The 25,118-nt window shown below is 49.8% G+C and overlaps 12 protein-coding genes across 12 annotated transcripts; 7 read left to right on the top strand and 5 right to left on the bottom strand.

Annotated features, from left to right (window-relative positions):
- Positions 1-44: 44 nt before the first annotated feature.
- M438DRAFT_392526 (uncharacterized protein) lies at positions 45-1,231 on the top strand (the record flags this gene model as incomplete). Its single annotated transcript, XM_029909093.1, has 2 exons — positions 45-790; positions 826-1,231. The coding sequence occupies exons 1-2, from the start codon at positions 108-110 to the stop codon at positions 1,229-1,231; spliced, it is 1,089 nt and encodes a 362-aa protein (XP_029760605.1). The 5' UTR covers positions 45-107.
- A 382-nt stretch (positions 1,232-1,613) lies between these two features.
- On the bottom strand, positions 1,614-2,745 carry M438DRAFT_213235 (uncharacterized protein). The gene has a single exon (XM_029899427.1). It carries the CDS (start codon positions 2,432-2,434, stop codon positions 1,664-1,666), a length of 771 nt encoding a protein of 256 aa, XP_029760604.1. The 5' UTR covers positions 2,435-2,745; the 3' UTR covers positions 1,614-1,663.
- Positions 2,746-3,829: 1,084 nt separating this feature from the next.
- M438DRAFT_213227 (uncharacterized protein) lies at positions 3,830-4,595 on the top strand. The gene has a single exon (XM_029899426.1). It carries the CDS (start codon positions 3,942-3,944, stop codon positions 4,452-4,454), a length of 513 nt encoding a protein of 170 aa, XP_029760603.1. The 5' UTR covers positions 3,830-3,941; the 3' UTR covers positions 4,455-4,595.
- A 1,001-nt stretch (positions 4,596-5,596) lies between these two features.
- M438DRAFT_273695 (metal dependent phosphohydrolase) lies at positions 5,597-6,301 on the bottom strand (the record flags this gene model as incomplete). The annotated part of the gene is made up of 1 exon (XM_029900657.1): positions 5,597-6,301. The coding sequence occupies one exon, from the start codon at positions 6,299-6,301 to the stop codon at positions 5,597-5,599; it is 705 nt and encodes a 234-aa protein (XP_029760602.1).
- A 373-nt stretch (positions 6,302-6,674) lies between these two features.
- Positions 6,675-7,659, bottom strand: M438DRAFT_318792 (phosphoglycerate mutase-like protein). Its single transcript, XM_029902809.1, has 2 exons — positions 6,934-7,659; positions 6,675-6,876 (listed from the first exon to the last, which is right to left on the bottom strand). The coding sequence occupies exons 1-2, from the start codon at positions 7,608-7,610 to the stop codon at positions 6,777-6,779; spliced, it is 777 nt and encodes a 258-aa protein (XP_029760601.1). The 5' UTR covers positions 7,611-7,659; the 3' UTR covers positions 6,675-6,776.
- Positions 7,660-7,831: 172 nt separating this feature from the next.
- Positions 7,832-9,282, bottom strand: M438DRAFT_365320 (uncharacterized protein). The gene has a single exon (XM_029907782.1). It carries the CDS (start codon positions 9,244-9,246, stop codon positions 8,029-8,031), a length of 1,218 nt encoding a protein of 405 aa, XP_029760600.1. The 5' UTR covers positions 9,247-9,282; the 3' UTR covers positions 7,832-8,028.
- A 151-nt stretch (positions 9,283-9,433) lies between these two features.
- Positions 9,434-11,617, top strand: M438DRAFT_318787 (UDP-Glycosyltransferase/glycogen phosphorylase). The gene is made up of 3 exons (XM_029902808.1): positions 9,434-9,780; positions 9,831-10,945; positions 10,998-11,617. Exons 1-3 carry the CDS (start codon positions 9,506-9,508, stop codon positions 11,213-11,215), a joined length of 1,608 nt encoding a protein of 535 aa, XP_029760599.1. The 5' UTR covers positions 9,434-9,505; the 3' UTR covers positions 11,216-11,617.
- On the bottom strand, positions 11,530-12,963 carry M438DRAFT_296800 (general substrate transporter; the record flags this gene model as incomplete). The annotated part of the gene is made up of 1 exon (XM_029901917.1): positions 11,530-12,963. A coding segment is annotated over exon 1 (1,425 nt), but the record flags the coding sequence as incomplete, so codon positions are not given.
- An 881-nt stretch (positions 12,964-13,844) lies between these two features.
- On the top strand, positions 13,845-15,768 carry M438DRAFT_365317 (general substrate transporter). The gene is made up of 3 exons (XM_029907781.1): positions 13,845-13,969; positions 14,018-15,105; positions 15,160-15,768. The coding sequence occupies exons 1-3, from the start codon at positions 13,903-13,905 to the stop codon at positions 15,538-15,540; spliced, it is 1,536 nt and encodes a 511-aa protein (XP_029760597.1). The 5' UTR covers positions 13,845-13,902; the 3' UTR covers positions 15,541-15,768.
- A 117-nt stretch (positions 15,769-15,885) lies between these two features.
- On the top strand, positions 15,886-17,364 carry M438DRAFT_405637 (SAICAR synthase-like protein). Its single transcript, XM_029909799.1, has 2 exons — positions 15,886-16,155; positions 16,206-17,364. The coding sequence occupies exons 1-2, from the start codon at positions 15,892-15,894 to the stop codon at positions 17,010-17,012; spliced, it is 1,071 nt and encodes a 356-aa protein (XP_029760596.1). The 5' UTR covers positions 15,886-15,891; the 3' UTR covers positions 17,013-17,364.
- Positions 17,365-18,835: 1,471 nt separating this feature from the next.
- On the top strand, positions 18,836-20,489 carry M438DRAFT_405636 (uncharacterized protein; the record flags this gene model as incomplete). Its single annotated transcript, XM_029909798.1, has 3 exons — positions 18,836-18,995; positions 19,265-19,646; positions 19,706-20,489. The coding sequence occupies 3 exons, from the start codon at positions 18,836-18,838 to the stop codon at positions 20,475-20,477; spliced, it is 1,314 nt and encodes a 437-aa protein (XP_029760595.1). The 3' UTR covers positions 20,478-20,489.
- A 646-nt stretch (positions 20,490-21,135) lies between these two features.
- Positions 21,136-25,092, top strand: M438DRAFT_345542 (uncharacterized protein). The gene is made up of 7 exons (XM_029905476.1): positions 21,136-21,613; positions 21,663-23,109; positions 23,214-23,439; positions 23,491-24,143; positions 24,196-24,435; positions 24,486-24,539; positions 24,598-25,092. The coding sequence occupies exons 1-7, from the start codon at positions 21,240-21,242 to the stop codon at positions 24,676-24,678; spliced, it is 3,075 nt and encodes a 1,024-aa protein (XP_029760594.1). The 5' UTR covers positions 21,136-21,239; the 3' UTR covers positions 24,679-25,092.
- Positions 25,093-25,118: the final 26 nt, after the last annotated feature.

Here is a 25,118-nt window from a genome sequence, read left to right as displayed (position 1 = left end):
CACCACACGCTTCCACTCTTTATCTTTCTCTCTTCTTCACCAAGTACCCTCACTTGCACGAACACTCTGAAGGATCGCGCAACTCTGGCTGGGTGCCGCAGACAGAGATGTCCAAAGCTGCTCCTAAACTCTTCAACAAGAACAACACCCTTAAGGGCGAGACATGTGTGCACGATCTGTTCAACCTCAAACACAAAAATCGAGAAGGTTTCAGAGCACGCAAACCTCTGCCATGGATTGTTCACCGACAGCTATGTCACTCGATGGCCGGCTGCGAGGTCGGAGCAGAGGGAAACCTCAACGCACTTTTGGCAGAGAACAACAGAGACAATCACGCAGCTTACCAGCGACTGCACGATGACTACGCCAACTTCGTGAAGTCCAAGCACAAGTCTGCGGGCAAAGAGCGCAGCAAGTCTACTGTCCGAGCTTCGAACCCTGCCACCGAATCGCCCCATCCGGACACCGAGTTGATTAAGACAGCCGCTGGTCGCTCGGAGAAGTGTAAGTTGACTGTCAACGATGAGGAGGTTGCTCGCCAGCGTCAAGCCCCGATCGCAAGATTGAACGGGGCTTTCGCGAAGATGCCAGACTTGAAGCTGCTCATGGCGAACCAAAAGACCAAACACTGGACCAGTCTTCGGGTGTTATTGGCAAGTCAATTGTTGCTCAGAACAAGGAGTTGCAAGACGAGGTTGCTCGTCTCAGATGAGAGCTTGACGGGATCAAAAAGATGGTGGTCAATAACCACGGCAAAGTTATCCATCATGCCAAGACGATTGGCAGCTCCGTTCGTAGCCTTACAGGCAAACATGATCGCTACAGGATAGTGAGAGATGTCCGTATTCGTGCACTCGAGGATGCCTCGTCGGGTCCTGTCAGTCTCGATGGACTATCTGGCCACAATGAAAAGCACGGCGAGGACAGTCCCACGACTTCTAACGGCCACATGTTGACTTACGATAACTTGAATGCCAGCCAATCGCTCACCGGTGACCTCGGCGGTGTTAAGCCGTGGTTGACTGCAACCTCCAACGACACCGTCCAGGACCAAGGCTCTCTTGCCGGTAACCCTGAGCCTACCATGCCTATTCAGATCGCAACCTTTGAGCCCGAAAGTTTTCGGAAAACATTTGCATATTTAGGTTGGCACGAGCGAAGCAGGGCTTACAATTCCTCGGTCGATAACTTGATGATAGGTATCGCTCTGACGAGACCGAGCGGACCTTGAGAAGTGGCTAATCATGTAAGGGTTGTTGCCGTGCTTGTTTAGTTCTCGTCTTGTATGTACAATGTCTTTAAGATCAGTGCAGCCATCCACTGAGAAGTACTGACTTTCACATTATCAACCACGAGTAATCACTATCATGAGTAGCACAAAGTTTTCAAGGATCAAGTTGGGTTTTTTATAGAAGGCGACGGTCCACTCCCAAAGGGAATGCCGTCAAGCCTAAACAGTATCAAAGCGCAGCTGCTCATGCGCCTTTCCCTGTGCCCATCCCATGCGCCTTTCCCTATAATTTCATGCGCCTTTCCCTGTACCCATTCCATGCGTTGTCGTAAGTCATTGCCTGCTATGAGGTTGCGTGTCCCTGCTGGGAGATGCCATGCTGAGAGGTTGCGTGCTCAAGCATCGCCAGCCTCCGATTCCCAGGCGATTAGCTCACGCTGGATGTTGCTTCGCCTTGGGCAAATTGGCTGCAGAAGATGGTTTGGGCTGAGACGAAGCATCAGGCGTGGGCGAGTCGTATGGAAGGTCGAGAAGACGTTCGCCGACATCTGAATCAGAGTCGTGGCTTTCCGCCTTATCCTTTGGCTCCTTAGAATCGCCCTTGTCGTCATCGCCCTCGTCGTCATCATCCTTGTCCTCATCATCCTCATCGTCACCCTCCTCTTCGTTGCCAGCTTGCAGACATTCTTGGTACTTCTCCTCGAATTCCGCGTTGAAATCCAGCTGGTGCTGGTTGTAGCGTCTATGGTGTGCCAGAACCAACTCCTCATCGGTAGGTTTACGACCATGGTTGGTCAGGAAAGCGCGATGCTGAGCCTCGTAGTCTGCTTTAATCTCGGCGGTGTCCTTGCGGGCTGACTCGAGACTCTCCTTAGCCAGGCCGAGTAGGATGTTCTGGGCTCTGATGGCCTTCTCGGTAGGCGGGAATTCGCCAGTGTAAGAGCTTCCGGGGCGAACGACGAAGAGGTTCTCATAGAGATCGACGGCTCTCTCAGCATGCCACAGGAAGTTGTCCTCGCCCAAGGAAAGGATGCGGTGGCAACCAGCCCTGTGGTAGTCGCTGAGATCAGCGTAGTCGAGGAGTAGTGAGAAGATACGGCGGCTCTCTTCGAACTCATTGTTATCAAAGTAGTCGTTGGCCTTCATGAACAGGTCGCAGAAGATTCTTGAACGGTTGTCCATCTCGACGTTCTCTGTGGACATGTTGATGATGGATGGCGCGCAAGTCGCCGCGGGTTCTTCGTGATGGGGCGTGCAAGTCGTCGTGAGTTCTTGGTGATGGGCGCGCAAGTTGTCGCGAGTAGTCGCGAGCTATTGATGATGGGTGCAAGCAAGCAAGTTCTTCTTGATGGGCGCGCAAGTCGCCGCGGGTTCTTCGTGATGGGCGCGCAAGTTGTTGCGAGTTTTTGGTGATGGGCGCGCAAGCAAGCAAGCAAGCAAGCAAGCAAGCAAGCGGGTTGTTGATGGTGATGTTAAAGCGCGCGAGTTGTTGCGTTGACAAGAAAAGTTGACGCTGATTAACAGTGACAACACTTCACTAAATGTCAATCACTGTCCAGCTTCCCATTCACGTACTTCATTCAGTTTTGCGACCACAGCCGGCTCATGCCTCGAGTATCTCTATGATGTCTCGTTCAGAAAAGACGACTGTCATTACTGAGTAAGCGCACGAGTGAGACTGGTTGATTGTGATCTACCATCTTCAGTGAAGCGATGTTCAGTGAAGCAATATCCAGTGGTGCCTTATCCAGTGACACGGTATTCAGTCAAAGCCATTCCAGGATCTGGTGAAGCCATTTCCGGTGAAAGCCATCCCAAGTGGAGCAATGTCCAGTGAAGCAATGTCCAGTGTGTCCAGTGAGCTCATGTTCATTTACTCATCAGATATATTTCACAAGCGCTTCCGTGGGAAGAACCTGTATCTGACATTCCAAGGTAATACTCTGTTCAGATGGCCTTGCAAAAAATCTGCAATGCACCGCCTGTCGTAAGGTGCCGCTCGTTAGGGGAACGTTGCGGAATCTCCGTGACCCATCATCGCAAGACAGTACTCTCCCTAACAAATCTACCAAAGCTTGGGAACGACGCATGGCAAGAGCTCGCTTGCTTTTTCAAAGATACATACAAAAAGCCGAGAATGTTGCATTGCAAGATATTGGTCTTACAAAAGTACATGCAAAAGATCAATATTGCAAACTCTGAAGGAAGTCGACAAAAGTTCGAGAATACTGCATCATAAGTAAGATACGAGTACGCTTTGTCAGCAGCACAGACAGCAAAGCGCAGCAGAACCGAGCTCCCAACCTCCCGACGGACCTTCCTCGTCCATCATCAAGATGCACGATTTATTTCCAGACCTTCACGCTGCCAATCAGAGCAGAATTGAAAACTGTTCTCACTGGACGTTCATCTATCCATCAAAATCATCTTGCTTTTTGACAGTATGTAATATCAACGGGTGGGAGGCTGAGATTGCCAGGAGGTGATCGCAACGTGAAAAAGAGGGGTTTGTAACCCATCACAGGAACATCGAGCTCTCAGACTCCGGCACTCCCTCTGGATTCATACATCAAAATGCACAGTGTTATTCAACCTTGGATAATTGTCCACTGAAAGCGACATCTCGACATACTCTCTCTGGCCCTGCACTTGATTGTGAAAATTATCTTGCATTTTGACAGACTATTTGGCCGTCCTCTGGGAGGATGGGATGCACAACATACTCGCTATCGTCTGCTCCAAGCGTGTTACAGCTCCCTGTAGTATGTTTGTCTGCTCCGATTGCATCGGCAACCTCGCTGGCAGGGTCAACTCTGCTTCCAACACTGGCTTTGTCTACAAGCACGTCAAGTACCTAATAGGCACTCTTTGCAACGTCGAAGCAAAAAAGCGAGGTATGAGCAACGAGATTCTTGCTTCCCATGCAAACAGAAATGCGCTTTATGCACAGGTCGAGAGGGACCTTGCCGAACAGGGCACCTGGCTTGCAATGGAAGAGCGCTTTTACCGGCAAGATTTACAACATACCCACAGAGCGCACAACATTCAGATACCACACATCTCACCCGTCGCCCGATGCGTTCTTTCCTTACCCAACATTCAACAACGCCTGGCTCATTCGCACAAAGAACAACGTCGGTATTGTCGAGCGACCATTGAATTATGCCAGGCATATTCGACTTCCTACTATATTGTGGCTACTCCAGCGCAATCTTGCCATTGAGGAGTGTTATAAGTGCGTTTGCCAGAAGGGTATCACGCCCGACCTCAAGGCTATGAATGTGCATGATGCACTAGTCGTCAAGAGATCGAACAACATGCGTCAAATTTGCTACAAGAGTGCTTACACTCGGTGCAATCGTCTGAATAGGTCTTACAACGGCAAAGTCCTCCTCAACGACTATGAGAAGTAGGTGACATGCACGTTACGCAAGGTTGAGAACGATCCAGGTCCATGGGACAAGGAGAGGAAATCATACCACCACGTTGGTGGCATATCCGGCCATGCTCAACGGACCACAGAGGTTGCGCAGAGACTATACGCTAAGGCCTTGTACTACACCAAGTACTTTGGCCTCGATCCCAAGGACTTTTCTCAAAAGAACGGTATCCTCTACTTCTGCGAGGGTTTCTTAATGCCTGAGAATTGGTCCACCTCGGTGGCCTACGCCGTGTGCGTTGATCACGCTGTTCGTGTCCGCGATGTTTGAAATGCCGATGGCAATACCATTGACACGCCGGAGACAGTGTAAATCCAATGCATCACCGCCGTTTGTATCATTAAGTGCACTGTCAAGCCCGACGACATGGACATCACGACCTTCACCGAGACGAGAGAAACATTTGCAGAGTTCCTGGTTCTCCCTACGACACATCTTGCTTTACGCTCGGTCACTGCAGCTGTAAGCGTACTATATGGACTAACTCCCGCTCCATGGCCCTGGAGTTTGACTCCAAAGCTGGCAAGACACTGGTGGAGACCGTGCCATCAAACATATCGAAGTCAGATACTCGTTCAGCAATTGTTTTCTGATCAAGCAGACACTTTGCGATATCAATGTTGAAAAGAGGCTACAGAATCCGAAGACAAGCTTCATCACTCGACGAGGATTGCTATTGTTGGCCGTGATGTCAAGCCCGTCTACTATGACTTCTTTCAGAGCCTCAGGCTTAAACATTTTAATGCAATTCAACTGGGCTTGAAGAAGTCAGGGTTTATTTCACTTGGAACCGTTTTCACTGGAAATGTCTCCTCTGAATCCTGAGATGGCTTTGGATTAGTGACTTTCACTCTCTTCGTGCTAACTTCTGCTCGATTCCAAGTTATAACGATATGCAGTCCAAATTCAATACCGATCCATCACCTCACAGACCCCTTCCCGGCTTCTCCTCACCAAAGAACTCCGGATTAACACCCTCCCACTGCGGATCCCTCAAATGAGCCTTCAACAAAGCATTCGGCCAACTAACCGCAGGAGCCTTCCCCGGCACCTTGACCGCCTGCCCAACAACCACATCCCCCAAACACTGTTCAACATCCAATCTCGGCAACGCCACCTCAATCTCAGCACAATAACCATCAGCTCCAAATACATCTCTCAACGGAGCTCCGAAATCCATCAATACAGCCTGTCGCACTATTCTAGCCAGAAGAGAAATACGCTCCGCGATACCAGGGGAAGTGTGTAAGGCAATCGCCGTCCACACTTGATGGCATGTTTCCGAGGAGATACCATGGGAGTGCAGGTGAAGGGAAGCGGCATCTGCGCCTTCGACTTCGAAGCGTTGGGGGCCGTTGTGGAGATCGCAGGCGCCCATGTCGTGGAAGATGCAGGCGATGAAGAGGAGATCTAGGTCTGGATGTCGGAGGTAGTGGGAAGTGGGTGTGTTTTCGACGGTGATGAGGTGTTTGGCGAGGAAGAAGACGCGGAGACTGTGGTGGAAGATTGGGAGGGGGAGGTTGGTGTAAGCTATTGAGAGGGCGGTCTTGCTGATGGTGGTGTCGGGGATGTGGTTTAGGACGCTTTCTGGCAGGCTAGGCGTGTTGGCTGTTGATACTGAAGCTTCCATGTTTGATCGGAGCGAGTTGATAACTGCTGTTTGGAAATCAAGAGACGCTATGTCAATAGTTCAGCGTTAGGCAATGGTGCGCCTTATATAGCTTTTGCAGTGCTCCATATCACGAGAACATCAACTTAATATTGGTCAATGCTGCTTTGACATGTCGTTGTCGCGCCCTGTCATTTCCAAATCTGTCAAGAAGATGTTGTAAACGTTACTTTTTCCCGATAAGAAGAGGCTCGAGAATATTACGACCTGGAGCAAAACACAAGTTGAGAGCAATGACAGCCAACCCCAATGCGAATTTTCTTGCAAGACTGTTATGGAAGTCACTCGTTGGCGGGGCAGGGTCGCCTTCCTCAACATCTTGTACTTGGATCGTGGAGCTTGTTGACCAAAATGTGTTACGCTGACGAGGTGTCAACCAAAGACTGATCTAGAAATTATGTACGGAACTGGGGGCGAACACAAGGATAGCCCGTCTTTAGTTCTTCTTGACGTCTTCTTCGGCATTTTCCACCACGTCCACCATGAAACCGCCTCCCAGCAGGATAGCCGGCTCGTCGATACTGTGATGTTCATAACTATTACTTCAAGTCAGTCTCTGTCGTTTATCCTGGCATTTGCAGGGAATAACATACCTCAAAGTACCCACACCGCCAGCATCAAGCAGCATACTAGGGTTATCCGCGATATTCTTGTTAATCCACCTGGCCGCAAACGCTCTCAAGATATGTCCATGTGCCACAATCAACACATCATGCGGCCCTGCCTCTTTACAAGTCTTCCCAATAGCATCTTTATGATACTTCTCCCTGATCTCCGCAATAACAGCATCCAAGCGTTCGGTAATCTGATCAGGACTTTCACCACCAGGACATCCATCCTTCCAAATATCCCACTTGTGCAAACCAGCCTGTTGACGTTGTTCACCAATATACTTGGAAGTCAAACCCTCATAATCGCCATAATCCCATTCTCTCACTGATTCCGTGACTTGCGCTTTGGCCGACGTCTTTATATTTCCATCTTCATGTTCGGCGTCTTTTTTCCATGGCATTGGGTCTTTGCAGCCGAGGTTCAGGAGCTCGAGTGTTCGTTGCGAGCGCGTGCGGGGGGAGACGTAGATGTGAGCGAGGTTTCTGGGCACGATGAGGCGGTCGTCGCCGACGAGGGCGTTGCCGGTTGCGCGGATGCGTTTCTCGCCGTTCGAGGTGAGGGGGATGTCCGAGGTGCCGGTGTGTCGGCCATTGAGCGACCATTCGGTTTCGCCGTGGCGGATGATGAAGACACGGGGGGTGACTTTCTTGTCGGCCATGGTTGTGAGTGCTGTAGGTACTTGAAACTTGCGGTAGAGAGGAGGAGTAATGGTTTTGTAATTGAGGTGTTGCTCGCGGCGGGGTCCCCGGATGTAAGTGGGATTGATATGCTGCTACGTCATCGATGGAGACTTGTTGGAGAAGTACGTCACCGCTCGTCGGTCTTCATCTATTCTTGCACATCAATCTCCGCTTGTCAATGATAGAAGCTAGGATGTATGAGGGGCATAATGTTCGTTAATTTTGATGCATACTGTATGAGTACGATGCTCTAGAAATACAAGATGTGATAGTATACATGGGCCGAAAGAATTCCTAGCAGTCAGATGGTGTAGTATGAAGGACCAGTGTGTAATTCTCCTGGTAAACGCGATCTGCAAACCAAAATGGTCTCAAATGCTCGGATTAGGATTGCTCTCAGCGTCTCACAGGCTGTTTACTGCTGGGAAGCAAATCCTCAGCCATCTCCCGGGAACGCTGCGTTCTCACAGGTCGCTTGCAAGCCGTCGGTGCAGGGTGAATAGGTTTTGTGTATGCCAACCAACGCGATTGCACATTGTTGACAACCATGTTTGAAATGAAGTAGAGTAACAAACCAGCAGGCATTTGCAAGGCTGGTATAAAGGAAAGAGTAGCGATAGTCAATCCAATCCTTTGTGCGTTTGTCGGGTTTGACGTATTTTCGCGGCCTGTCGACGTGGCTGCTCCGGCTATACGGGGTGCAAAGTAGATGCTGGCGATGAAGGTGCTGCTGAACATGATGGGGAGGATGAAAGTAGGGTCCGAGGTGGTCAAGTCGGGACACCAGAAGAAGCCTTCGGTCATGAGAGTAGGGTCGAACCAGGGAGTGTTGGCATGATTTGCTGCCACAGAAGCTGCTTGTTCTACTGAAAGATTCGCTACAGCCTCCTGTGTTGTTGACGTGGAAGAGAGAAGGTCCGGAGCGAACTCTTGCGTTGGCTGAATAGGCTCGGCGGCACTCGGCTCCAACATGGCATTGGGCTCAGAGGCAGCTGCTGGTCTCTCCAAAGCTTCTCCAGAGGTGGGTTCAGGGGCAGTTTTCGGAAACAACCAGCTTACAGTCCAATCAAAAGGACCCAGAATGAACTTCAATAAGCCCTCTTTGGCGCCCATCAATCTCCTCAAGGCATCAGAAACCCAAATTGTTGAAGCGAACATCATGATTCTATGACCGCCCCACCACCCTCGATTGAACAGAATGGATTGCAACCGAGCTCTGACAGTGAAAGAACTGAGGACCATTTGAAGTTTCCCCACAGCCTGGGGCAGACCTTCAGACCTGATCTTCCGCCTCAGGATGCTCATATGGGCATCCACGAGGGGTTGGATTTGAGCGCGATCAACCAGCTTCTCACGCAAAGGCTTCTGAAATACTGGGTAGATGAAGAATGATCTGACCAAGACGGCAGAAAGCGGCAGTACTGCAAACCAGGGAAGACCGGTGGCATGAAGGGTTTCCAAGAATGCAGCTGGTACCAAGGCAGCAGAGTTAGCGAAATTTGAGCACTCGGCGTACACGGCCGGATAAGAGAAGTGTCGAGCGCCATGAGGTTTCCGGGAGATAAGTGGTCGGACAGCAAATAGACGGCCGGCCGACCGTGCTAACAAGACCATGTTCTATGACAAGTTGGCAAAACGAGTGAGCACAACATGTGATGTTGATGATTGACAGAAAGACATTGATATTTGCCATGGCCGGGGTCGGGAGCAGCCGGGGCCGAAGGCGGTGTTGCGGGCCGACGATGCAGGGACAGGGTGGGCTGATTCTACTTGAGTCATTGCGTGACGAAGCTTGGAAGCTGGAGCTGTCCAGCAATACGAAACAACAGGTGGACTTGTCACACATCGACCATGACATGAGAGTCATCTTACAATGCCTGGACTAGGACTGCTTCTATCACTGGCGGCAGTGCTCGTCGGTGCGAGCTATGTACTGCTGCCATACTTTGTCCGATTCATTGCACAGAATGTCGGCTCCACAGTACGCGCCAGGACACAGACAAGGAGAGAGCTGCTGCTCAAGAGAGCCAACGATGAAGAGTCCAAGTCACTTCCCAAGTCGAACAAGGATCGTCTAGCCAAAGGAGACTTCAAGGGAAAGCCAACACATGAGTGGGAAGGCATCATTGGCTTCTTCCACCCCTTCTGGTGAGTTGATCGATCGTGTACCCCTGTCAAGATACTGACACTCGGTATAGCAATGCCGGAGGTGGTGGTGAACGTGTCCTCTGGGCAGCCATCCGCGCAACCCAGGAACGCTACCCCAAAGCTCTCTGCGTAGTCTACACAGGCGACCATGACGTCGACAAGGACACCATCATCGCAAACGTCAAGAACCGCTTCAACATCCCCCTTCACGCCCCTCGTCTCACCTTCCTCTATCTCAGCACCCGCGACTTCCTTCTTGCTCAACACTGGCCACACTTCACCCTTCTCGGCCAAAGCATCGGCAGCTTAGTCGTAGGCTGGGATGCCTTCAATCTAGTCGTCCCGGACATCTTCATCGATACAATGGGCTATGCCTTTACCGTCGCTTTCTCGCACTTCCTCTTCCCTGATGTGCCCACCGGCGCTTATGTCCACTACCCCACCATCTCCACCGACATGCTGGGAAGTCTAGACGCTTCCGGTCGTGGTGTTAATGCAGGCTCTGGCAGTGGTTGGAAAGGAAAAGCCAAGAAGGCATACTGGCACCTCTTCGCCCGTCTCTACAGCTGGATTGGCGGTGAGATCGACGTCGTGATGACAAACTCCACCTGGACACAAAACCACATCAAAGCTCTTTGGGGCAGCACTCGCCAAAAGAGACGTTGGACAAAAGACACCTTTGTGGTGTTCCCACCTGTCGCGGTCGAAGAGTTGGAACAAGAGATTGAGGTCTCGGAAGAGTCCGAGAAGAGCAGGAAGAAGGACATTCTCTACATTGCACAATTCCGTCCTGAAAAGGATCACCAGAACATAATCATGGCGTTTGCAGAGTTCCTGCGCGATCACAAGACTGATGCAAAGGATACGCCTAGATTGGTGCTTGTCGGATCGGTCAGAGATGAAAAGGACAAGATGTTGGTGTACAAGTTGCGTGTGCTGGCGCGCGAACAACACATTGCCGACCACGTCGACTTTGTCATCGATGCAAAGTGGTCGCAGATTCTGGATCGTTTGAGAACCAGCTGGATTGGTGTCAATGGCATGTGGAACGAGCACTTTGGTATTGGTGTTGTCGAGTACCAGGCTGCTGGTTTGATATCCGTGGTCGACGATAGTGGTGGCCCCAAGTACGATATTGTGGTTCCGATTGATGGAAAGCCTACTGGTGAGTTCTGCCGTTACTTCATCCCCGGCTCCTACTAACATCTATTTGCTAGGCTTCCACGCGAAATCACCTACAGAGTTCGCCAAGGGCTTCGCCAAAGCACTTGATCAATCGCCCTCAGAAACACTGGCTATGCGCAAGAGAGCAAGAACCAGTGCAAAACGCTTCTCAGAGGAAGTGTTCCGCGATAGCTGGAATGCACAGATGGACAGATTGATCCAACTTCGGTTCACGCCGAAGGGAGAGCGTCAAAAGCTTCATCTGGATTAGAATTAGATTCATATTTGATGTTATGATATCCCATTATTTACTCTGCTCTATTTAATCTATATGCTCTATGTGGTGTATCCTATGTCATTGCCATTCAATTCTCCTCCTTATGATCTATTCTATGCTTCTATGTCCCATCTCTCCTTGTATCATCTAATCTAATCCATATCATGCCATCTATTGTATATCTCCTTCTGTCACTACAACTCATGTTCTTCAACCTGCCCTCTACCCCGATTCAACCTCCCACTCTGCAACCTCCTCACCACCTTCACCACCCTCGACCTCACCGAAGTCTGTTGCCCACTCTCTCCACGCTCAAAAGCCCCATCAATCTCCTCCAACGTCTTACCCTTCGTCTCCGGCATCCCCCCCGCACAAACCACCACGGTCAACAAACTCGCAGCCCCAAACATGAAATAAATCCCCGAACTACTCTGCTCCAAAAACACCGGCGTGGTAAACGCGACCACGAAATTCACAACCCAATTACTCGATTGAGCTAAAGAAGTAGCAGGGGCTCTGGTTTTCGGTGGTTGGATTTCCGAGGCGTAGATTTTGATGCCTACAGCCCAGGTTATACAGTATGTTAGGGCGAAGATGTAAATGAGCACGATGACGAGCCAGCGTGCTGGGCCGTGGTCGCCGTGAACGACGCCGGAGGCGTATAGAGCGCCGATGATGAACATGGTGCTTGAGAGTAGGATTCCTCCTGCGATTGTGGAAGTGCGCCGGCCCCATTTATCTGCTAAGATGAAGGCGGGGATTGTGACCAGGAACATGAGAAGAGCTGAAACTCCTGATGCGAGGAAAGAGGAGGTAGATGAGTTTAAACCGGCTTGTTGGAAGAGCAGAGGTGCGTAGTAGAGTACGCCATCGATACCGGATAATTGTTGCATGCCCATGAGGAAACAACCTAGCAATGTGCGTTTGCGGGTATCTTTTCCGAAGACCGCTAGCCATGAGGTTTTGTTGGTGTCGTGTATGCTTTGGCGAGAGCGGATTGGCGTTAAGGCTAAGGATTCTGGTTCTTGAACCTGGAGAGTGGAGGATTGCTTTTGTTGGTCGTCTTTTTCACGCTCGGCGTCGGCGATGCCTAGTTTTTCCCATGCGTCGTGAGAATCGTCCATACGGCCTTTGGTTTTGAGCCAACGAGGAGATTCAGGTAGGAAGATGAAAGAAAGAACGGCGTATGTGAAGGCGAGGAAACTCTGTAGAGCAAAGGGGAATCGCCAGCTGAAACTCGTGGTGGAGGAGCGCACTGTGCCGTAGCAGATGAAGTAGCCAACTGCGATACCCATGGTTACTAGCAGTTGTTGTACACTGGCCAAAACACCTCTCTGTCTTGCTGGAGCAATTTCGCAGACGTAGACGACCAGTGTACTTAGAAAGAGACCTTCTCCTACACCAGTGATGCAGCGGCCTACGAATAGCATGGCTAGGTTTTGCGCACCTGACTCCAAAGCAGTCCCAGTCGCAAAGATCAAGCCTCCGATAGAGCACGTCTTGATACGACCAAGGTAGTCTGCCACATTGCCAGCGAAGAAGGAAGTCAATGAGGCAGGTATCAAGATCGAGGAGACCAAGATACCGTGGATGGTTGAGGAGAGAGGGCCGAAGGAGTCAAGGAAAGTTGGCATGGTTGTAATAGGTCCAATGCAGCCGGTATCCAAGCCGAAGAGGAGTCCTCCTACGGAGATGAGGGTGGAGCATAGGATGTATGGCGCTGGTAGCCGCATAGTGATTGCCTCCATTTTAATCTGGCTCTGGACCTCGAGAACGAAACCTAGAGAACGATCGATTTCAAGAGAGCTCTCAAGCTCCGTTCAGAGATGGATGGAGCAGATGGTTTTGGAAAGAAGACAGCGGAGGAAACAACGATGGAAAGAAAAGGTCAAGTCAGCGCACCAAATCTCGAGCTGCTGCCTTTAAATTTCTTCTCAGTATTTCAGATGTCGGCCTACCTTCATGTCTATTACTGTTATATCCATGCGGGTTGTGGAGTCTCCCACGGGGATGAAAAATCACGATAACATTTTTGGTGGGTGATGGATCTCAACAGAGTCGGTGCAGGTATCGAGGAAGGTTTGCCGAGCGGCTCACCAGTTTTTGGAAAATCCTCCGACAAGGCGGTGAATCACGCAGACTCGAGTTTAGGCAAAAGAGCGACACCAGTCACCAGGGCAGAATGATATTCACCTTCTGGTTTGGGTTGTCGGATCTCTTGAAACAAAAGATCGAAAGGGTGCGGACCGAGTGAGCAACATGTAGCATCGCAACGGTTTTTTTGTTGCGACCTGGCAAAGATAGAACAGACTTGCAGCAAATCGTGAGTCCCTGCATCGCCAATCTTGCACGGAGTTTTTACCACATGTTCAACTTTCTTATCACTTATCCTGTTTTTTGCTGAAGCCGTTGTATATAGCCTTCTCGCGATGGAGCTGCAAGTCAAGATACACAAGCATCTCATCGATCTTAGTATACGCGCCCTGCCCCGCAGAGGAAGCAGACAGATCAGGCGGGCTTGAAAGTGTGTGGCTGCATGTACTGCGTCATTGCTCTAGTTAATCAATTCTTTGAACAAAATCGCTGAGCAGTCCACCCGTGTGAATTCTCGACACTCTCGTTGTTTCTTTTACAAAGCTTAATTCAACAGCTCTGTTTTGACAGAGCACCTTTTCATCAAGATGGACAAGGTTACACAGGTTGTCATCTTCTCTTCGACGGCCATTGCCCTCTATGGTTACGATCAAGGTAGGTAGCCCGATAAGGAAAAGGAAACCAATGCTTACCACCTTCTAGGTATGATGAGTTTGATCAACACGAACGAGGATTATCTCAGCACAATGGGCCTTCCTGAAGAGAGCCCCATTGTCGGTCTCATCGTAGCCTTGTACTACTTGGGTACTGCCGTTGGAGCTGTCATCTTCTCCTACTTGGCAGACCGCTTTGGAAGAAAGCCTGCTCTTTTTGGATGTCTTGCTATGTCGTCTCTCGGAAACCTCGTCATGTTCATTGCCGGTCTTGGATATTCTCAGGGCGCTATTGAGGTCATGATTGCTGGCAGAATCATCATGGGACTCGGTGTGGGCGGCGTTGACTCGGTCGTTCCTGTCTACAGCTCTGAACTTTCCGAGGATGAAGCACGTGGAAAAGCACTTGCCCAAGAGTTCCAAATGAACATCTTCGGCTTAAACATGGCCTTTGCGATCAACCTCGGTTTGACTGTAGCTCTGGGCAAGTCTAACCAGTGGGCCTGGAGACTTCCTATCATCATCATGCAGGTCTACCCCGTCCTCTTGATGGCATTCATTGGTATCCTTCCGGAGTCACCAAGATGGCTTGTCTCTCACGACCGTAAGGATGATGCCAAGGCAGCTCTTGCTAGAATCTATGGAGAAGACCAAGCCAAAGAGACTCTTGACAATCTCATCGAGTCTAATGACAACGAGTCTTCCAAGTCTGTCAGCTACACCAACATGCTTACTCCAGGCCATGCTCAGTTCCACCCTACGATGATTACTGTCATGGGTCAAATCAACCAGGCTTTGACCGGATATGGAGCCGTCTCGGTCTATGGTCCTCAAATCTTCGAGCTGCTCGGCTTCGATACTCGCATGTCCGAGTACCTCACCCAGGGCAACTACGTCTCTTACTTCATTTTGATGACCTTTGCCTGGCTCTTGGTCGATGCTGTCGGTCGCCGCAAGGTGTTGCTGGGAGGATCTATTGTCTTGACTGCCTGCTTCTTCTTGCTCACCTTGTTCGGAGGCCTGGCTTTCAACTCGGAAGATCTCGGCATTCCAGAAATTGCTGTAGCTATTCCTGGTATTGTGGCCCTTTTCGTTGCTACTGGAGCTTTCGGTATTGGCTGGCTTGCTACCATCTGGGTAAGTTCGACCATAATTCTGAATGTCTGTCTCGTATCGCTAACAAAAATATAGCTCATTCCTACGGAGATCTTCCCAACCACAGCACGTGCTCAAGGTACTGCCGTCAGTGTTGTCGTTTGGGGTTTGGCCAACTTTGCTGTCACTCTTCTAACACCCATTCTGTTCAACAACCTCAACTACTGGCTCTTCCTTGTCTTTGGTTTCACCAACCTGTTTGCTGGCGTTACTACATACTTGTTCCAACCGGAATCTGGTGGTCGCAGCTTCGAAGAGAATCAGACCTTCTTCGAGGAAGCCAAGAAGGCTGGCACGTGGAGAGTGGGAGGCGTATTGGATGGAGAGTTCAAGAAGATGCCATACCCCAGCTCAGACAACGACGACAGCGAGAACACACCCTTGTTGAGACGAGTGAGAGATCAGGTCTCCGCTTGAGTCTAGAGACGGATGGAGGGATCTTCGAAGGAACAAGAATGATTTCAGATGTTGATGAAAAATGATGTTATGTTGACTTTGATGATGGGATATAATGAAAAGATAAAATGAGGAGAGTTAGCTTAGAAAGTCATGTTTGCCAGGATGAGGAAGTTGATCTGGCTATTCATACCAGAATGTATACCTAGAAATGCACCACGAAACAAGACCAGAAAAGTTGAGGTGTTGCTTTGGCGCCTGCCTCATAACAAATGTGACGTCACGGGCACTCAGCCTCGATTGGCATTTCCAGTTGTCGATTCGAGGTTTAAAGCTGACGTCTCTCCCAACTTCTCACTCGTGTCATTCATCATGGCGCGTCAACAGAAAGTTGCAAGGTCGATAGTCTACGCGATTCTCGAAAACGATGGAGCGAAGGTTCGCTCGTTGCTGTCGCGTATACTTACTGCGATCGCGTATTTCTTTGCTTTGTACCAACTGTCCCTGATCAGACTGCGCAACGATGTGTTCAAGAATCTGCGCAACAAATGGCAAGTTGATGATGAAGATTACAAGGACAGCTTTGGAAAGAAGGATGGACTGCAAGCAAAGGGCGATATGGGCTTCTCTGGCAGCGTGAGTACGTTGGGTTCATTGGACCCACAGGAGACTGACCATATGAACAGACATTCTACACAACCTCTGATGGAGCATATCTCGTGAAAAGCGTCCCTCGAGGATTTGAGCATTCCTTTTTCCGTGACGACTTTTTGGAACCTTACTACGACCACATGTTGCATCATACCAAATCACTTCTCGTCCGCATCACCGACTTCTTATCATGGTCCCGTTTCGGCATTGGCGGCATTCTTGGAACTGCGCCGACGCATCACATCGTCATGGAGAACATTCTGATTGGCAAGGACAAGGACAACACATCAAAATGGGAGACTTGGGACCTAAAACCTACTTCCTACTTCTTCCCAGAAAGGGACATCGCCGGTGGCAAGCTGACTTCTGACGACACAAAGGACCGCTTAGCAGACAAGTTCGAAGACAAGATCCTTCTGACTCAGTCTCAGGCAGACGAATTCTTTGAATTGCTCTCGCAAGACACCGAACTGCTTGAACGATGCAATGCGGTTGATTATTCCTTGTTCCTGGTCAGAATCCCGCTTATCAACTCGGATGGCTCTGCTGCTTATCAGAGTCAGGAGGAAGCCATCCAACAGTCAGAACGGCCTCCGTTTGTGCCCCCAACCCATTCCTGGCGTACGGGAGTCTACTCTGCTGACCAGAAGTTCGTATTCCGTGCCGCCGTGCTCGACTTCTTTTGGGCCAAACACAAGCTACACGCTAAGGCAATGACATGGCTGATCAAAGCATGGAATTTGATTGACCGTCAAGGCCCGATGAGCATCACCACCACCCCAGAAGAGTATCGTCAGAGATTCCTCTCAATGTGTCACGAAATGGTCGAGATAAAGGAGTAGAGGAACGATCATAGGGTTCCTAGCGTGTCTTCTTTCCGGACCCAGACAGTCGTATCCTTAGTCTCTATATATCATGCTTTGAATTCGAGCACTGCCGTTCATGTATAAGCATGGTTGCACTCGGCCCGGGAGGGAACAAGCTGTGCCCAGACAGCACTGCTAAACGGACCAAAACGGTGAACATGATGGGTCTTTTTCAGATTAGGGGCTCGCCCTGCTACCACACAGTCATGGCAGCCCTAAAGCAACATCGATCAGTGCCTTTTTGGTTTGAACAGGTCTGTTACACGCGGGCGGTTGACTCTGACTGTTGGCAAAACCCTCGAGTTGAGGCAACAGACTTGTAGCCAACAAGCAATACAGGATACTATTTTTGTTTGTTCTATGGACTGTGACGAACATATTCTCCATGTGATTGGCAAGCTCCAACCAACGGGCTGTAGCTTTATTACTGGCATCCAACCGGAGTGCGACTCCATCTCCGCCCTCCGCGCCAATTGATCATTTACTTACTTGACATGCTCCAGACCTTCCCTCCTTTGATCTTCATCACAACCACGTAACAAAGAGCGCACTGTCAACCATCTGAGGAGAACCCATCCATCTCTTCAGCCTGGGCTACCAGATAGTGGCGAAGTGATTCATGGGATGGTTGTGCCTCGCAAACCAAAATGGTTTCGTGCGTCAATTGCGGCGGAATCTGCATCTGAGGGCGCAAAACACGCGCTTCGCACGTTTCTGACTGAGTTGTCGTCAATGCGCGCTGTTCAATGGAAACCAATAGCTGTTGCAGTTACTGTTCCTTCAGATAGCGACGGCATGCACGGCTCGAACAACCAGCCGCCCTTGCATACACAGCTGAGCGGTTGACGACGAATTTGAGTTACTGCCAACCAAACAGACCTCAAGACGAATACAGGCTGGCACTGTCTGCATATAGAGGCTTGGTTTCCAGATTTTTGCTGAGCGCCATGCATCGGGCTTTTGCAGGGATGTCGCATGCCGTATGCCGAACAAGGTCGGAAGCTCGAGTCAACTCCAACGACAAGGTTGGCTGACTAGCAAAAAGCCAACAACACCGCTTCAATTGGACTATGGTAGCGAAACTATCCGAATCTCGCATTAGATGGATCGAGATTTCTATAATGAATATGGCATGTGTCGACAGAGACAAAGAAACAGAGTAGGAGTAGGCGGCTAACGGATCCCACGATAGCTCACTAGCTGGCTGCAACTCATGCGGAGCCGAGGCGCTATCTGGAACCTATCGTTTTAAGTCATACGTACCAGCCTGACTCATTTAGCCTTTGAGAGCTGGACGACACTTCCTGATGGTGGTCATCAGGCGGTCAATCAATGTGGTATAAACAGCAACAGGCAAACAATGGAGGATCACTAAACTTTGCTGGCAAGAACCCAATTCTGAGAGGCGTGAATGTCTCTGTTGCATCCTACTCGAGCAGTTTACTTAGACCATTTTTGGGTAACAGTCTTGAGCCAAGCTTGTACACCTCTTGCCGGAGCTGCAACCCCCTCAGAAGATGGACCGCGCTTTGCAGGATCGCCCTGTGCTTCATCGATGCATGCAGGTACAACAGCTCCCAAGCTCCAGATGATAGGCTGCTTCCACACGCGGAGTCGGAGCTGTTCATCACCTCTAGCATTCGGGAAGCTTGAGGAGATGGCATATAAATGACCATCTCCCACTCAGATCAAGCTCCACTACTTCACGTTACACCATTGACAACTTTTTAACACAAGCTCTTTGACATCTTGATACAATCAGTCAACACAGAACTCTTGTTCAAGCCCACTCGTACCAGATGGCTGCTGCAGATGTCCAACAGCCTGTTCAGGCAGAACCGGCACCCTCCATTCCTGACTATCTTGCCGATCCAGATGCTGTGCTCAAGGACAACGAGTCAAAATGGCGGTACGGGAGAGCTCCGGATTACTCGAAGACACGAAAGGTCTACTCAGAGAGTAAGTATTCGCCTAATTCATTGTTCTTGGTCAACACGCTTCGCCACGTATCACCCACCTGTCAGCAGCAGGGTCCTAGGGTCTCAGGGTCCTTGAAGATACCAGTCCGTATACCTGGGACCGTCTCTTCAGAAGATAACCCTACGCGCTTCGGCAACGGCCGGCCCTGTGACGAGCTCAAGCCATGAAGACTTTGTTCCTGCAGCCTTATTCTCCACTCGTGGAACGTCACACATACCATATAGGCTACAAGGCTAACTTTGTAAAAGCTAAACAGATGAATCACACAGCCGGTAGCCTCGAATCAATGGTTGAGAACCTCGTCAAGAATTGGGAAGTTGAGGCTTCGTTCAAACCTCAGCTCTCGGATTGGCGAACAGTCGACCATAGCAAGTACACATTCGCAATCAATGGAGGCCCACCTCAAACAGCCGAGCACATGCTCAAGGTCGGAACATACAATGCTATTATCGCTCCCAATGAGTACTACAGTCCGAACTATTCGGACTTCGCCAGCAGTCACAAGACATTCAAACGCATGATGCCAACCTTTGCGTGGGAGGTGCTCGAAGTATACAGCGGACCACCGAAGGTTGCTTTCAAGTGGAGGCACTGGGGTACTATGAAGAACGACTATGTCGGATTCAACGAGTAAGTCTCGAACGGCGCTCCAACAAGGATTCAGATGACAAGAGACTGACATCACACAGCAAAGGAGAGAAGGTGACAGCCAAAGCCCACGGTGGGGCCATCGACATTACGGGCATCACAGTTGCTACCGTCGACGATGCAGTACGCTTGCAGGAAGTCAACACATACTTCGACCCAATCGAAATGTTCCGTCAAATTGCACCCAATGGCATTGTCAACAAGCAAGTTGTCGATAAGAGGATCGACCCATCTGCTGCGCTTGACGCCGACATTCCGTCACAAGACGGTGTGGAGCTGGCACACAAACATAGCTCGGTTCATGCAAATGAGAGTAGTCCCACAGACACTGCTACCTCCCAAAACAAGACGCATGGTCCGTCGTCGAGTGAAACTTGTCCCGTCTCCGGTGCTAGCATGAGCGCCGCTCTCTCTGCTGGGTGTCCAGTGATGAGTGCCATGCAGTCAAGCAGCACCACCAGCCCTACGAACTCCAGCCCTGGCAGCGATTGGGTAAAGGTACCCACCAACGAGGAAGGTACTCCTCGCTCGGCATACTCATCATCTGTCACCGGTGACGTGGAGCATCGCATGTCGGCCGACAACAAGATCGACTACAACAAGGAGGCCGACGCACACGACGAAGTCGACGAGCATCTCGAAAGCTCAGCTGAGACAGTGCATCCTCATCCGCACACCATGGAGCATGCAGTCAAGCCAGTGATTGGAGATGCAGTAGTTGCTGGCCCGCAATCTGAAGAGACCAAATTGGCGCATCGTGAGATGAGCAGTGTCACCAAAGACGAGGAGCCGCTGCTGATGAACAGAGAGTAATTGTTTTCCGAGATTTTTGGCGTGCTTGTTTAGTTCTCATGATTTCTTATGTTTTCTTGGTTGAGAGTGTTTGTTCTTTCTTTTTCTTTATACCTCTACAATCATTTTCTGATGTTCATGATGATATAGCTTTGAACAAGACCATTCGTGGTTCTCGAGAATTATTATTAAGCGAGTTTCCAGAGTAGAGCGTTCCTCGAATTTGACAAATTGAACGTTGCAGCAGATCAGATTCGGGCATGAAACTGCGCCAAGGCCTGGTCAAGGAGTCGTTCAGTCCCATTCGGAGCCTGCACCGATGTTCGCCGGAATCGGTATGGCAGGTGCGATCGAATATTTCACAAGCCAGAAGCGACGCCGGCCTCGATCATATAAATTGCTGATCGATATGATTTCTGCCAAGCGCAGTCTACATGTGGCGTCAACAACTCGGAGCTGGATCCTTGAACATCGCTATCTGTTGCCCTCTGTTCTATGAATGAGAAGGACTTATACCAATGAAGTACTTGCATAAGAATTGAGCTGGCGTGGGCTGAGATATTAAATACTCAACGGCGAGGTGACGTCGACGGGCCCAGACCCAGCCCAAACCTTGTTTCCCCTTCACGTGCGCGGCCCAGCAACAGCTTTCTGAGTTCTCCCTCCATGCAGAAGGGGAATGCGATACTGTGATACCCTGTCAATCACCAACTTACCCTGGATTGCGTGTAATGGAGTAGAAGCAATTTTTCCTAATTTCGCGACACGGTCACCTACATTAAGATGCCGACATTCGGCTGGCAGGACAATGAGAGTCCACACGCTCAGTTCATTCGCGGTGTGGATTGGAGCGCGACGGCGATCGGTGCACCGGAAACATGGCCACAACAACTCCACCAGATGATAGATCTTATTCTACTGGATCCAACACCGAGCGCAGTCATGTGGGGCGACAGCCTCACAATGGTGTACAACGACGGATTCGTGGAATTTGCTGGCGAAAAGCACCCGAAACTCATGGGAGGAACACCAATGGTATCATATGCCGAAGTCTGGGAAGCTCAATTTGCTCCGATCATCAAACTTGGTAGGGAAGAGGGCAAAGCTACTCGTCACAAGGATGTTCCACTATTCTTGAAGCGGCATGGATACTTGGAGTATGTAATACCTACTTTGATGTCGCGCCAGCATGTTGACTTTTTTCAGAGAGGTCTTTGTGGACTACACTTTTATACCGCTCACTGGAAATAACAAGGAAGTCGTAGGATTTTATCATACTGCTGTCGAAACTACCGATCAGAACCTGGCCAGACGAAGGACTCAAACATTGATCGATATAGGCAATCATGCAGGCATTGCGCGAGATATGAGACAATACTGGAATGCCGTACTGAAAGGATTTGAGAACAACATTTGGGATGTCCCATATGCTATCGCCTACGAATTCCACAACGACAAGGAGAGGGATAGCGAATCCTATAATGGATCAGAAAACCGCTCAAACTCTCGCACCAGATCAAATAGATCAGCCTCGTTCTCAGAGTCCGTATCTTCTTCGGGACGCATCACCATTCCAAGGGCATGTAGTTTGGCTGGTGTGATTGGAAAACCGATGACGCATGTCCCGCTGATTCTGAATGTTTCAATCGAAGAGGAAGGCTTCCATCAAGTTGTGAAGAAGGCAATTTCGTCAGGCGAGCCGGTGCGCCTTGAAATCGCTCACGAAAAGACACCGGAATGGCTCAAATCTAATGCTCAAGGACGAGCATTTGAGGAACCCATCAGACATGCAGTTGTGATGCCTATCAGGCCGACAACCAGGAATGACACTGAAGGCTTGAACGCAATTGGATTTGTGGTAATTGGTCTCAACCCCCGTCGTTCATACGACGATGACTATCAACGCTACACGCGCCTCTGGAGCCAACAACTGGCCACTTCAGCAGCATCAGTGGTTCTTCTCGAGCAAGAAAATAAGCGACAGATGCGACTCAAAGCACAGCTCTCCATCAACGAGACTAGATTCAGTCGCTTTGCCGAAATGTCGAACGTCGCCATGTGGATAGTCAATCCTTCCGGAGTCTTGATATATGGAAATCAATCATGGTACGAGCAAATGGATGTCACAGAAGGAACTCCTGGAGAAAAAGGACTTCCGGCGTGGGCAGATTGCGTGTCAGATGACACAAGGCCCACGTTGGTTGATGCTTGGAAATCTCTGACTGGAGACCAAATCGCAACGAATTTTGAGATTCGTCTCAATCCCACCAGGGCAACTAAACAAAGTCGATGGGTTCTGTCGTCCGCATTCCCAGAATTGGCAGAAGATGGCTCTCTCAAAGCAATATGGGGATGCAACACCGACATCTCTCATCAGAAGTTAGCCGAGGAACTCAAGGAGCAAAGACTGCTGGACGTTCTGGAAGCAAAGCGACAGAGTGAATCGTTTATCGACACAGTATCTCACGAGATGCGTAACCCATTGTCTGCGATTCTACAGTGCGCAGACGGTGTCAACACCTCTATCATGGAGGCTCGCCAGTCATCTGAAGACCCTGACCATACCGATATTGATCGTGAAGGACTGGACTACATTGTTGAGTCAACGCAGACGATCATACTGTGTGCTCAACATCAAAAGAGGATTATCAATGTATGTATATTGACAATCCCGCCATGCCAGCGCCTACAAGATAGCGGTCATACCTGCACATAAATGACTCTACCGAGAAACAAGCTGACTGTAAACTTACGTAGGACATTCTTACGCTCAGTAAACTAGATGCCCGACTTCTCGAAGTCGCTCCGACGGAAGTTGATCCTGTCGAAACTGTCAAACATGCCCTCCGACTCTACCAACAAGAATGCCAAAACGCGGACGTCGAAACTGCAATCAGAATAAACCAATCGTATGACGCTTTGGCTATCGATCGTGTGCTTGTTGATCCATCGAGGTTACTCCAAGTTTTGATCAATCTGCTAGGTAAGATCAGGCTTCTTTTGATGTCCTAGAAGTATTCGCTAAATCCCACAGGCAATGCCATCAAATTTACACAGCTTCAAGAGCAGAGAATGATCACAATCACTGTTGGAGCATCACTCGAGAGCCCAGCTATGCTAAGCGATGGAGAACAATACTTCTTCCCACGAGCGTCAAAGAAAGAGCCGGTATTCGGGGCCGAGTGGGGAACTGGCGAAGAATTATTCTTGCACTTCTCAGTGAACGACACTGGAGTAGGTTTGACGAGCGCCGAGATGAAGAACTTGTTCCATCGCTTCTCTCAGGCATCGCCGAAAACTCACGTCACTTATGGCGGCTCGGGTCTCGGCTTGTTCATTTGCAAAGAGCTAGCAGAGCTTCAAGGTGGTCGCATCGGAGTCTCTTCTACTCCAGGCAAAGGAAGTGACTTCAAGTTTTACGTCAAAGCTCGCAGAGCTACGACACCTCCCAAACGGGAGCTTCCAGATCGTACTAATACAGCTACAAATTCGAGAAAACAGAGCCAATCACCCCACGGTGGACAGAAGACTCCAGAGGATAAGGATAAGCTACGAGTAACACATCCTAGCTATATTGCACCCTTGAACAGGAGTCACTCGGCGTCCCAAAACCCTGTTGTGGGATCTCCCAGTGACGCAAACACGTTACATGTTTTGATTGTGGAGGATAACTTGATTAATCAGAAGGTAAGTGATGCAAAATTTTCGAGTGGTCAAACGTATACTAACATCTTCACAGGTCATGGCCCAACAGCTTAAGAAAGCCAAATGCGAGGTTCATGTTGCAAACCATGGTGCAGATGCTCTGTTTTTCTTGGAAAAGACCACATTTGCAAAGGGGTGTGGCCCATATGCAACACCACTCTCAATAATTCTCATGGACCTTGAGATGCCGGTAATGGATGGATTGACCTGTATTCGAAGGATCCGAGAATGGCAAAAACAAGGCAAGCTTACAAGGCCAGTGCCTGTAATTGCGGTGGGTCGAATCAATGCCTCTCGGACATCACACACTAAGACATATAACAGGTCACGGCCAATGCGCGTAACGAGCAAATCACCATGGCACAAGAAGCGGGCATGGTAAGATCGATCTTCTCCCTACAATCCTCGACCTGCGACGTGCTAACACATCAACTAGGACGACGTTGTCACCAAGCCATTCAAAATCTCCGAGTTGATACCCAAGATGCATACATTGATAGACAAGATTTCGACATGATGATCTGATATAGCATAAAGCGGGATTGGGTTTATCAAGCAACAGCATAGAGGCGTCCGGCGTTGAGGGCATCATAACTTGACATTTATCGGGCGCAAAATTCATCGTCGTATCTCTTGGATTAAACTCGTTTTTCCGTCAACGGTATGCCACAGATTACATTTCTCTATCTACAGTACCACAGATTCGAGATTCATTCCCCAGAGCGTTCGATTCACAATCCGCGTCAACTTTAAGCACATCAGGAAGGCGCATTGGTTATGGCTACTGGTCCAAATGCAGCGACCACACGGCACGTGTCTGCCGAAGACAAGGATCGAACTTGCCTAATCGACGACCAAAAGTAGCCAAGCAGACCACTGGTAAAAACAACGATGCAGGTATAGCCGGATAGCCTAAAATCTTATTTCAGCCGCGATATACCAAACCGTACCCCCTCC

This window comes from Aureobasidium pullulans (genome assembly GCF_000721785.1).
Source record: "Aureobasidium pullulans EXF-150 unplaced genomic scaffold scaffold_9, whole genome shotgun sequence".
NCBI classification, from domain to species: domain Eukaryota; kingdom Fungi; phylum Ascomycota; class Dothideomycetes; order Dothideales; family Saccotheciaceae; genus Aureobasidium; species Aureobasidium pullulans.
This window is presented reverse-complemented; position numbering and strand designations above follow the sequence as displayed.